The sequence below is a fragment of the Pseudophryne corroboree genome, chromosome 9, assembly GCF_028390025.1.
Source record: "Pseudophryne corroboree isolate aPseCor3 chromosome 9, aPseCor3.hap2, whole genome shotgun sequence".
Lineage (NCBI taxonomy): Eukaryota > Metazoa > Chordata > Amphibia > Anura > Myobatrachidae > Pseudophryne > Pseudophryne corroboree.
In genome coordinates, this window is record NC_086452.1 from 363,123,861 (window position 1) to 363,136,711 (window position 12,851).

Here is a 12,851-nt window from a genome sequence, read left to right on the forward strand (position 1 = left end):
GCATGAACTGTTTGAATACTAACAGGAGCAATAAGAGAGGCTCAGAACTACATTGCATGATTTTTTGTGTGGCTGTTACGAACTACAGTACATGGATATATGCATATAAAAAGGTTTTATTAATGCATGACATGCTTTGAATACTAACAGGAGCAGTGTGAGAGAAAAAATCTAAAACATCACATGACTTGTTGTTGCTACTAATTACGTAATTGGATACATAGTTACATAGTTGTTGAGGTTGAAAAAAAGACAAATGTCCATCGAGTTCAACCTATATTATAATTTTATTTTTTTTACATTTTTTTAATGTTAATTAAATACTGTATCCCTGGATATTTTTTTCGCTAGGAATTTATCTAATCCATTTTTAAACTTATTGATTGAGTCCACCATTACTACCTTCTCTGGCAGAGACTTCAAAATCCTTACTGCTCTTACTGTGAAGAACCCTTTTCTCCGTTCAATGTGGATTTTTTTTTTCTTCTAACCTCAGGGGGTGTCCTCATGTCCTATGTAGTGTTCTTTTGGTAAACAGATCGTTTGATAAATCCTTGTATTGTCCCTTAATGTATTTATAAATATGAATAATGTCCCCTCTCAGTCGCCTCTTTTCCAGTGTGAACATATCAAGCCTTTTAAGTCTTTCCTCATAATCCAGTGCCACTAACCCCTTAACCAGTTTAGTGGCTCGCCTCTGAACCCTGTCGAGTTCCAAGATAGCTTTTTTATAGTATGGTGCCCAAAACTGTACACAATATTCCAGGTGTGGCCGCACCAATGATTTATACAGAGGCAGGATTACACTCTCATCACTTGTCTCCATACCCCGTTTTATGCATGCTAAAACCTTATTAGCCTTTGTTGTTGAATTTTGACATTGCGTACTGCTACCAAGTTTATTATCGATGAGCACTCCCAAATCTTTTTCAGCTACCGTTATCCCTACATTTTCCTCATTTAGTTTATAGGCTGCCTGATAGTTCTTAGTCCCAAAGTGCATAACTTTACATTTGTCTATATTGAACCTCATTCTCCATTTATCCGCCTAGACCTCAAGTCTAGATAAGTCATTGTGTAGAGACTCAACATCCTTGTCTGAAATAATTATTCTACATAGTTTAGTATCATCTTCGAAAATTGACACTGTTCTTTCCAGTCCCTCTCCTAGGTCATAAATGAATATTTTAAACAGCAATGGCTCGAGTACTGAGCCCTGCGGTATTTCACTGAGTACTGAAGCCCATTCAGAGTACATCCCATTAATCCCGACTCGCTGTTCCCTATTAAACAGCCAATTACTCACCAAAGTACAAATAGTGTTTCCTACCCCAATCTCTCTTAGTTTGAGAATTAGTCTCCTGTGTGGAACTTTGTCAAAGGCCTTAGCGAAGTCCAAAAAGATCACATCCACTGCTTGACCCTGATCTGTTAGGCGCCGGGGTCCGCTCGTCGGTGCGGCCCGGCGCCTAGCAACCAGGGACGCCGTGCGCGTACAGCCGCCGGCTCCCTGGCAACGCTAGACGCCGGGCGCACGGAGCCGCTCTGACCCTAGCAACGGGGACGCCACGTTCGGGCCGCGTTCCCCGTTGCTGGGTCTGTTCTAATTATTTTATGGTGTGCTGGCCGTGCAGCTTGCAAGCTGCACGGCATTCATTGTGATTACCCAGTCTGGCTCCTGATTGGGGAGCTCTCTGTTATAAGCACCCTTTGGACTTCCCACAGACGCCGGTGATAGCTTCCTGTTTGCCTGTGTCAGTTGCAGAGAGTTCCAGTCTTGCTCAATCCGGTTGTTCCTGTCCTCAGTGGTCCTGTACTCGGAAAGTTGTCATCATTCCTGGAGTCTGACCGAGCACCTTTAACATCCTGTGGTGTTCGTGAGTCGCGGCGCAGCCGTGTGTTGCGGCTTGTCCGCTTACTGTTTATTATTTAGTATATTTGTGTTCTGGAGCTTTTGCGGAGGATTCCGCTCCCACAGATCCACTCTGGTATCCAGCGGTGCTGGATAGGAGTAACGGATCGGTGGATCCTTGGTTGTCCTTTTCCCTGGCGGCTAGTCCGCACATACCTTTGGTTTAAGTTAGTTAGCTTGTAACCCCTGGCCTGGTTGCTTAGTCAGAGGGCCCCTTGTTATCACCCTGTCTCAGATTTCCCTTTGTCTCCCATTAAGACCTGAGGGGGCATCGGGGTTGGGCAGACATAATCCGCCCTTCGAACGCGGCTGCCATGGGCTCAAGCAACCATAGTCTCGCAGGGGATTTCTGATAACACGGGCGAGACAACGGAGTTAGGGCGCCAGGGGTTACTAGGCTCTCCTGCTCCCACTACCAGCAGATCTTCCCTGTACTCAGACCTCTGCCATAAGATCTCCTCTGGTCTGGAGTTCGGGAATCATAACATTATCACCGGCCAGACAAAAAAAAAAATTAAAAGGAGTTAATTTTTTTTCACTTATTCAGTTGGGAGATTTTGTCGGCCTCATGAATCCCACCGGTGTTGGGCCAAATCCTGGCCAACTTCTAGTTAGTCAGATTCAAGAACTTACTCAGATGGTTCAGGATCTGTCCCTCCGGGTGAGGTCACAGGAAGATCTGTTACGGACTTCCCCGAGGGTCATCCCTGAACCAAAAATGCATCTGCCTGACCGTTTTTCTGGGGATAGAAAACAGTTTTTTAATTTTAAAGAGTCTTGTAAACTTTATTTTCGTTTAAGACCAGTCTCCTCAGGTACGGAGGCTCAGCGGGTTGGAATTATTATTTCTCTGCTTCAGGGGGATCCTCAGACCTGGGCTTTTGGTTTAAAGACAGACGATCCGGCCTTATTGTCTGTAGACGCCTTTTTAAAATCTTTAGGGCTATTGTATGACGACCCTGATAGAGAGGCGTCCGCTGAGAGTCAGTTGCGTGCTCTCAGACAGGGTAGGAATCCCGCAGAGATTTATTGTACGGAGTTTCGCCGTTGGTCGAACGACTGTGGATGGAATGACCCAGCCTTACGCAGTCAGTTTCGCCTCGGCTTATCTGAATCTATAAAAGACAGTCTCCTTCAGTATCCCGCTCCTGAGACTCTCGATAAACTCATGGAGCTCTCTATTAAGATAGATCGTCGGCTCAGAGAGCGGAGGGCTGAAAAAGGAGCATCTGTCGGATCTACTCCTTGTGTTTTTTCCATTCCTGTGGACATGGAGGAGCCTATGCAGATAGGTCTCTCCAAATTGTCTCCTGAAGAAAGAACCAGGAGGCAAAATTCTGGTCTTTGTTTATACTGTGGAGGTAAGGGACATTTTGCCCGTAGTTGTCCGAACAAGTCGGGAAACTTCCCGACCAAGTGAGTTGTGAGGGGGTTCACTTTGGTCTGCAGCTTATCTCCTCAAATAATTCACTGTTAGTTCCTGCTAAAGTTTCCTTTGGCAGCCTCTGTTCCTCGGTCTCTGCTTTTGTGGACAGTGGAGCTGCAGGGAACTTTATGGATTTAACATGGGCCAAGGCCTTAGGTATTCCTCAGTTAACCTTGGGTAGGTGTGTCACCATGCATGGTTTAGATGGGAGTCCCTTGTCCAATGGGGTTATTTCTCTCTGTACACCTCCTGTTTTACTTTCGGTAGGAGCTCTGCATTCTGAAAAGATTGAGTTTTTCCTTACCCATTGTCCAGCAGTTCCTGTGGTTCTGGGTCACCCTTGGCTGGCCTTTCATAATCCCATCATTGATTGGCAGTCGGGGGAGATCTTACAATGGGGTACCATCTGTAATAAAGAATGTATTACGCTTCCTATCCGAGTAGCTGCCGCCGTTCCCGCACCCATTCCTGTGGAATACCAGGATTTTGTTGATGTATTTTCCAAGGGCAATGCGGATATTCTGCCTCCCCATAGGCCTTATGATTGTGCCATTGAGCTAATTCCTGGTGCCACGTTGCCTAAAGGAAGGTTATATGCATTGTCTGGTCCTGAAACTGTGGCCATGAATGAGTATGTGAAAGAAAGCCTTGGGAAAGGATTTATCAGGCCATCTAAATCCCCTTTAAGTGCAGGTTTCTTCTTCGTAGAGAAGAAGGATGGTTCACTTAGACCCTGCATTGACTTTAGAGCTTTGAATAAAATCTCAGTAAAGAATACTTACCCTCTGCCGCTGATCTCTGTCCTCTTTGATCAGCTACGTTCGGCTGTGATTTTTTCTAAGATTGACCTGAGAGGAGCATATAACCTCATCAGAATCAAGTCAGGGGATGAGTGGAAAACGGCATTCAGTACTCAGTCAGGCCACTATGAGTATCTGGTTATGCCATTTGGCCTGTCTAACGCTCCGGCAGTTTTCCAGGATCTCATTAACGATGTGCTCCGTGAGTTTCTTGGAAGGTTCGTTGTAGTCTACTTAGACGATATTTTGATTTATTCTGACTCTGTAGAACAACATGTTACCCAGGTGCGTCAGGTTCTAAAAAAATTACGTGAAAATCACCTATATGCCAAGCTTGAGAAGTGTGAATTTCATGTCACGGAGGTATCCTTTTTAGGGTACATTATTTCCCCTCGGGGATTCTGTATGGAACCAAAGAAGCTCCAAGCCATCCTTAGTTGGGCGCAACCCACCAACTTAAAAGCAATTCAGCGCTTTTTAGGGTTTGCGAACTACTATAGAAGATTTATTCACTCCTTCTCTGACCTAGTTGCTCCCATTGTGGCACTGACTAAGAAGGGAGCAGATCCTACCAATTGGTCACATGAAGCTGAGTTATCTTTTCAGGCCTTGAAACAAGCCTTTGTCTCAGCCCCTGTCCTCAGACATCCCAACCCAGAATTGCCTTTCATTGTTGAGGTTGATGCCTCGGAGGTTGGAGTAGGGGCTATCCTATCTCAGAAGGATCCGGATTCCCTCGAATTACATCCTTGTGCCTTTATGTCCAGGAAATTCTCATCTGCAGAATCCAACTACGATGTTGGTAACCGGGAATTGCTGGCTATTAAATGGGCTTTCGAGGAGTGGAGTCATTGGCTTGAAGGAGCGACTCATACCATTTCAGTTTTGACTGATCACAAAAATCTTCAATACATTGAATCAGCTAAACGACTGAATGCCCGGCAGGCTCGTTGGGCTTTATTTTTTACTCGTTTCAAATTTATTATCACCTTCAGGCCAGGTTCCAAGAATACTAAGGCAGATGCCCTGTCACGCAGTTTTCTTCCAGTTCAAGACAACAGTCCTGTTACTCCCATACTTCCGTCTTCAGTCATTCGGGCAGGCCTCACACAGGATGTATTTACCCAGTTAAAGCTGCTTCAACATCAAGCTCCTGGAAATACTCCTGCTGGTCGTCTTTTTGTCCCTGAGTTTTTGAGAGCAACTGTTTTGACGGAGTTTCATGATAGCAAAGTTGCCGGGCATCCGGGAATCGCTAAGACTTTGGAATTAGTCTCCCGCTCTGTATGGTGGCCTGGTCTTTCCAAAGACATTAAAGAGTTTGTTTTTTCGTGTCAGGTCTGTGCACAGCATAAAGTTCCTCGTTCTTTGCCTATCGGTCAACTTATGCCCTTGAATGTTCCTCTTAGGCCATGGTCGTATATCTCCATGGATTTTGTGGTGGACCTCCCTCTGTCAGCCGGATGCCGAGTCATATGGGTGGTAGTGGACCGTTTTAGCAAAATGGCCCATTTCATTGCTCTTCCCCGATTGCCATCTGCCCAGGGATTGGCAGTCTTGTTCCTCCGCCATGTTTTCAGACTCCATGGCTTACCCACTGATATTGTTTCTGATCGGGGTCCACAATTCATTGCACAATTTTGGAAGTCTTTTTGTGCTTCATTAAAGATGAAATTATCTTTAACGTCTGGCTATCATCCCCAATCCAATGGGCAGACTGAGCGAGTTAATCAATCTCTAAAACAATATTTGCGTTTGTACTCGGCCAAACTCCAAAATGACTGGTCTGAGTTTCTTCCATTGGCGGAGTTTGCTTATAATAATGCCTGTCATTCTTCCACCAATGTGTCTCCATTTTTTGCAGTTTTTGGTTTTCACCCCAGGGCTAATTCATTTTTTCAACATTCCTCTGTCTCCTCACTGGCCCTGACCTCTCATCTTAGACTCATTTGGAGAAAAGTACACCTGGCTCTCAGAAAAGCGGCATTCCGGGAAAAAAGATTTTCTGACAGGCTCCGGCGGCCGTGCACTTTTAAAGTAGGAGATAGGGTGTGGTTGTCGACTCGCAACATTAAACTTCGACAAACCTCAGCCAGATTGGGTCCTAAATTTATTGGACCATTTCACATTATCAAAAAAGTCAATCCAGTTGCTTTCCGGTTGCGTTTACCAAAAACTTTACGGATCGGAAATACCTTCCATTGCTCATTGCTGAAACCATATGTTTCGTCCAGTAGATTTCCTCGTAAAATATCTCAGGGGAGATCACCAATAAATGTACAGGGTCAGCAGGAGTTCCTGGTTGAGAAGGTTCTCGATTCCAAGTTTTCCCGGGGTCGGCTTTATTTTTTGGTACATTGGAGAGGTTATGGGCCAGAGGAAAGGTCTTGGGTCCTGGATGAGGATCTTCATGCCCCGAGGCTCAAAAGGGCATTTTTTCGAGAATTTCCTCAGAAACCTGGCTTTAGGGGTTCCTTGACCCCTCCTCAAGGGGGGGGGGGTACTGTTAGGCGCCGGGGTCCGCTCGTCGGTGCGGCCCGGCGCCTAGCAACCAGGGACGCCGTGCGCGTACAGCCGCCGGCTCCCTGGCAACGCTAGACGCCGGGCGCACGGAGCCGCTCTGACCCTAGCAACGGGGACGCCACGTTCGGGCCGCGTTCCCCGTTGCTGGGTCTGTTCTAATTATTTTATGGTGTGCTGGCCGTGCAGCTTGCAAGCTGCACGGCATTCATTGTGATTACCCAGTCTGGCTCCTGATTGGGGAGCTCTCTGTTATAAGCACCCTTTGGACTTCCCACAGACGCCGGTGATAGCTTCCTGTTTGCCTGTGTCAGTTGCAGAGAGTTCCAGTCTTGCTCAATCCGGTTGTTCCTGTCCTCAGTGGTCCTGTACTCGGAAAGTTGTCATCATTCCTGGAGTCTGACCGAGCACCTTTAACATCCTGTGGTGTTCGTGAGTCGCGGCGCAGCCGTGTGTTGCGGCTTGTCCGCTTACTGTTTATTATTTAGTATATTTGTGTTCTGGAGCTTTTGCGGAGGATTCCGCTCCCACAGATCCACTCTGGTATCCAGCGGTGCTGGATAGGAGTAACGGATCGGTGGATCCTTGGTTGTCCTTTTCCCTGGCGGCTAGTCCGCACATACCTTTGGTTTAAGTTAGTTAGCTTGTAACCCCTGGCCTGGTTGCTTAGTCAGAGGGCCCCTTGTTATCACCCTGTCTCGGATTTCCCTTTGTCTCCCATTAAGACCTGAGGGGGCATCGGGGTTGGGCAGACATAATCCGCCCTTCGAACGCGGCTGCCATGGGCTCAAGCAACCATAGTCTCGCAGGGGATTTCTGATAACACGGGCGAGACAACGGAGTTAGGGCGCCAGGGGTTACTAGGCTCTCCTGCTCCCACTACCAGCAGATCTTCCCTGTACTCAGACCTCTGCCATAAGATCTCCTCTGGTCTGGAGTTCGGGAATCATAACATGATCAATATTATCACTCACTTTCTCGTAGAAGCTTATTGAGTTAGTTTCACATTACCTGTCCTTCACAAATCCATGCTGATTCCTAGTAATAACCTAGGAGGAATCCAAGTACTCTAGAATGCTATCCCTTAATATACCTTCTAATATTTTCCCCACTATAGATGTCAAGCGTACCGGTCTATAGTTCCCGGGGAGCGTTTTAATACCCTTTTTAAAGAGATACGTGTCTATGTGAAATGGCACACTAATGCATGATTTGCCTGATTATTAGTTAAAGCTGGAAATAGAAAGTAACAAGTATTGCATGTTGCTAATTGCAAATATTAACAAAAAATATATTGAGTGCAATTCTAACAAGATAATAATACTTTTTAGAGGAGTGTGTATAATATTTTTTTGTGATTTTTTTTATTTTATTGTTTTTATGTGACGCTGTCCGGTATCAAACATATATGTATATGCTGAATTTATATTTCTGAATTAAAATCCACATCAGATAGAACAGCGCTCTATATTTTCTATTTTTGTTCGACTATATAAGGGGTAAAAACCAATTACCCCTAAGAATTGCAGTGTTCAGTCCTGATCAATCAGAGCACCAGGAGTATTTGAGGTTGAGTTCCCTAATGGGTTGGGGCTGTGAGACCGGCAGTCAGGATCCTGGAGGTCAGCATACCGACACTGGGATACCGACCGCAGAATTCCTATGGTGTCGTGATTACACCACTATGTCGGGTTGTAGTTGACAAACACTAAAGGCAATTGTAGCCACAGGCAGCCTGAATGTACTAGCTCCTGCTCACGACCTTTATACTTGTGCTTGTGAGTGAGTTAAGTTCTCGTCTCAATAGTGTGCAGCGGACACACTAAGGTGTTTTAGCGGTGGTATCTGTGTAGCCCAAATAAAGCGTTGTACCTCTCGGATGAACACAGCATATGAACGGAGCACCTTGATGTGTTTCTCTGCTGCAGCCTTACATGGAACTGATAAAATCAGAATGGTATTAAGAGGTCTTCTTACCAATATTACCCCTTTCACATCGCAAACATAACCTGGTATCGACCCGGTCGACACGGGTCACTGTGCGATGTGAAAGGGGCCTTGGAGAATTCCCGGGTCTCCTGACTCGGTAATTCAACCAGGGTTATAAGAAGGGTTATTCCTGGGTTGAATGCTGGGTCAGTGGCAATGCGACCAAGGACCCGTTTATTACATAGATTGAGGCGGCACAGAGATGAGCTCATCTCCCAGTGCTACCTCCGCTGTTGGCTCCGCCCCCCGCCGCAATGGCAACCGGCCTAGCATATTGCCGAGTCGGGAAGCCAGTGCTTAGGCTCCCATGCCATATCCCACCCAGGAAGGACCCATTAAACAATTCCAGGGTGGGATCCGGCATTGGAGATGTGAAAGGGGCTTACGTGTCCTGTTAAAAATAAATCAAATAGTTGTACTCCTATTACAAAATAATACATTGATATTACCGTACCTTCTTAATACACCAATAATTATTAGCACCATAATTAATAAGTACATGTTGGCCCCCTAATAAATTCTTACTTAAAATCTTCAACATTTGGCAGTATTTGGTCATAATCCTGACATTGGCGCTATTATTTCATTTACATATAATGGGGCCTAGTGGTGCGGCTCTGTGCTACTAAGCATCAGCAGGTTCTTCCTACTTTAGAGGCCCGATGCTGAGTAAGTTGAGGAGTACTTGAATATAGGTAGGGATAGTGTAAGAGAGAAGGGAGACGTGTACAGTCTCTGTGTGGGCCATCCTCTATTGCAGGTCCACGTGCCGAGTAGACCCTCGCACTGTGCCATACTCTACTGCACATATGCAGATCTCCGGGAAAATGGTGCCGGCACCATGTTCCTGGTGATTCCTCTCCTGCTCATGCACAGATCTCTGGGAAAGTGCTGTAACATCAGTGTCATTTTCCTGGTGATAACTGCAATGCCATTAGAGACATAGGAGTTTCTATAATGGGTGCAGTGTACTTACCCCTCCGGAGTTCCACGGCAACCATTTTTTAATGATTTGCGCATATGCACTGGAGATGTCGCAGGAGCAAGGCTCAGGAGCCATGTTCCTGGAGACCTGCACATGCGCAATAGACTTTGACATTATGCCAGTGTCTACTTGCTGCCAGAGAGGGCCCGAAACAGAGGCTGCATGCAGGTCCCCTTCTCTCTTAAAACGCCCCTGAGTAGAGAAGTATCATCTCTGGGTTTAGGGTGTGCGGTGATGGTTCCACACTTTTGGCTGATAATTCCTGCTGTTTTCACCTGTATAGACTAGGCTGCAGTAAAGCCCATAGCTGGCAGTCTCTCTATATCTCAGCTGTTTAATACCAGAGAACAATACCTTGTACACAGCTGCAAAGAATTGTTACATTTATTGTAAGTTAGAAAAAGCTGAAGTTGTGTGACTGTATTGGGAAGATACTGGTGCTGGACTAGTAATATGTACGTTTTCTGACAGGTTTGTAGACTTCTACACAAGTTGTGTAAGTATTTTAGATTCTAAAAAAAAAAAAAGGGTTATCTTGTTATATTAAAGCAAAAAAAAATACTTTTTGGTAAATTGTCAAATTAAACTGGGACTTTTAACTATTTTCTTTACCAGATATTACACCTCAACTGCAAGTCGTTAACTGAAGATTCCACAACGGCTACTCCAGGAAACTATACTGAAGGCAAATTGGTGAATTCACCCCCCTCCGTGGCCGTTACCACTAGAGCACTTGTAACACCTTACAAAATATTCACACCAGCAACATCGGTTTCTACTACAGTGATAAATAAGGTGGATGAAGATCCATGTCTCGCAGATTACATATCTAACGTTCTGGTGAAATCGATGGGTGAGGAGTCACTTCAGGTTTCTTGGTCGGTCTCCAGAACTTACAAATCCTTTCAGATTGTTTACTCTGCAGATGAAGACAGAGGTACACTGCACATTTTAGGGGAACCAATGCATGCCCAACTTTACCATCTACATCCTGGTACCATCTACACAGTTTGCATTGTGCCCCAAAATATAGACATTGCGAAATGCCAAAAGCCAAAACCCGGGCAGTGTGCAAATGGTCAAACAGATGACGTTCCAGAGCAGACCTATCATGTAAATTCTCCACCCAGTACCAACAGCTCCCCCTTTGTGATTATTGGGTCCTTTATGGCTGTCGTGGTGCTGGTGGCAGCTGTTTGCTTCATTCTATATACTAGGCGCACCAATAACTTTCAGTTCCAACGTTATCATGATGAAGATGGAATAGATGGCGGAAGGAAGCAGGAAACTGATCCAGACAAATGGGATGATGTGTATGAGAATGTTGATGAAGACCGACATATTTATGTCACTGCATCCAGCTTATGGGGAATGGATAATGAAAAACTTGATTGTAGCTTAGCCGACTCCGTACCCTTACCTTCATGTCCAAAGTATGTTACTCTCTGATTCTCGCTAACATTGTACCGAGAATACTAAAACAGTCAGTGCAAATTTAGGTTACACTTTGGGGATCATGAACCAAATAAATTACATACAATGAACTGAAACAGAAAGCAAAACTGGACCTGTCCAGAAGAGCTTACGATCTAAAAGGTGTAAGGGTCACTTGATACATAAATAGCAGTGTAAAAGATGCAATTGCTGATGGGGAATGTGTAGCATTATCAGCCGCCAGTAATAAAGCAGTCATTAGTGAGTGTTGTTTCTGTGCAGCTACCAGTAGAGTCTAACCTCTGCAATAAAGGCGGACAGTGGAAGACGGAAACACATAAAACATCAACGAGTCACTTTAGTATTCTTGAGACGCATAGCTGTCCCTCGCCATTTGCCTTAACTGTGCGTCCTTCCACTGCTGGTTTTACAGGAGGCTGTTGTTCTGTATGAGCACTCTTGTGATTACCATCAACTTTGGAGTGCCTTTGAATCTGATGTTTTCCTATTGTGTCATGTTTGCTGCTGGAAAAACCTAACAAGGAAAAAGGAAAGCAAAAACAGTGACCGTTTACAGTATTAGGGGGAGATTCAAATATTTGCAAAGTCAGTTGGGAATTTGTTTTTTCCTCTCTAATAGACAGGAAAAAACAGACACCCAACCAACTTTTCAAACATTTGAATCCCCCCCTTAGACTTTCTCATAGAAACAAAGATTAGGGAATTAGCAGTTAAATACACACATTCACAAACATTACTCCCCTGCTTCACCTAGTAGTAGGCAACCTAAGGTTACTTGTGTGTCCTAATGCCTTCTGCGTGTTATCTGCAGCAGGAAGATTCTGCTCGCACCCTATGGAGAGTAATGTGAGTGTGTTTAATTGAATCCATCCATTATGCCTGTAAAATATATCACCTGCAAAACACATGCAAAATATTTTTCATTCCATTTTCACTACTCCAGAAATAAAGATTTGAAATAAAGCATGTTTGTGAGAGTTATTCTTTGAGTAAGTAGAGAGAATCTAAAAGTTATGTTTCAGAGAGTAACAGGCGATCATAGTCAACAGCGACAAGTAGCAAGGCACTCTGTAACATGATGAAGCAGCCCTCCCATGCACTGGCGAATCTATAATGGGTGAAGTGCAGCAGTCCCACGTCAGCAGCAGCAGCGCTGCAGAAACCATGGGGAAAATTATGCAGTGGCCATTTTCCCGGAGACCTGCACGTGCACACTAGACTCTGGTATAGTGCTAGTCTCCTAGTGGCTCTAGTGCCCAGAGTCTATTGGTCTGCTAGCTAGAGAAGAGGAGGCCCAGACAGAGAGTGCACATGGGCCTTGTTTTCTCTTGATGCGCCCCTGCTCCAACGGCTCCAGTGCCGAATTACCAGCGGGTGGTCACACATGGGCACCACAGAGCTGTAACTAGGAAAGAGCCCGGATCCCGACTCTCCACTCACCAGATGTATCAGTTGAACAGATATTGTTTCTGCCTCCTGGAAGCATCCAGATGTGATATCACAGTCAGACAATGGGAAGTCAGATGACTGAAACCTAAGAAGTGGAGAGAGACATAAGCATTACACTTATCATTGGGGAAACATTGACATGGAGAAGCAAAAAACTAAGATGGGAAAGGGTTTCAGCACAATACCAGACTGGGGAGTGGTGTAGTGACAACAATACTAAACAATAAAAAACATGGAGTTGGGAGGAGCATAATGTAAAACCAGTGGTGTAAGTAGAAATATTTTTTTAGTGGTCATGAGGTTCATGACCACATG

The 12,851-nt window shown here is 45.1% G+C and overlaps 1 protein-coding gene across 1 annotated transcript in view; it reads left to right on the plus strand.

The window, feature by feature from the left end:
• The window catches only part of LOC134958261 (chondroadherin-like), a 37,609-nt gene extending 25,559 nt beyond the window's left edge, over positions 1-12,050 (plus strand). Inside the window, exon 4 of the mRNA XM_063940731.1 lies at positions 10,248-12,050. Within this exon, the coding sequence (XP_063796801.1) occupies positions 10,248-11,081 (834 nt within the window). The 3' untranslated portion in view covers positions 11,082-12,050. The remainder of the gene's footprint in view (positions 1-10,247) is intronic.
• Positions 12,051-12,851: the final 801 nt, after the last annotated feature.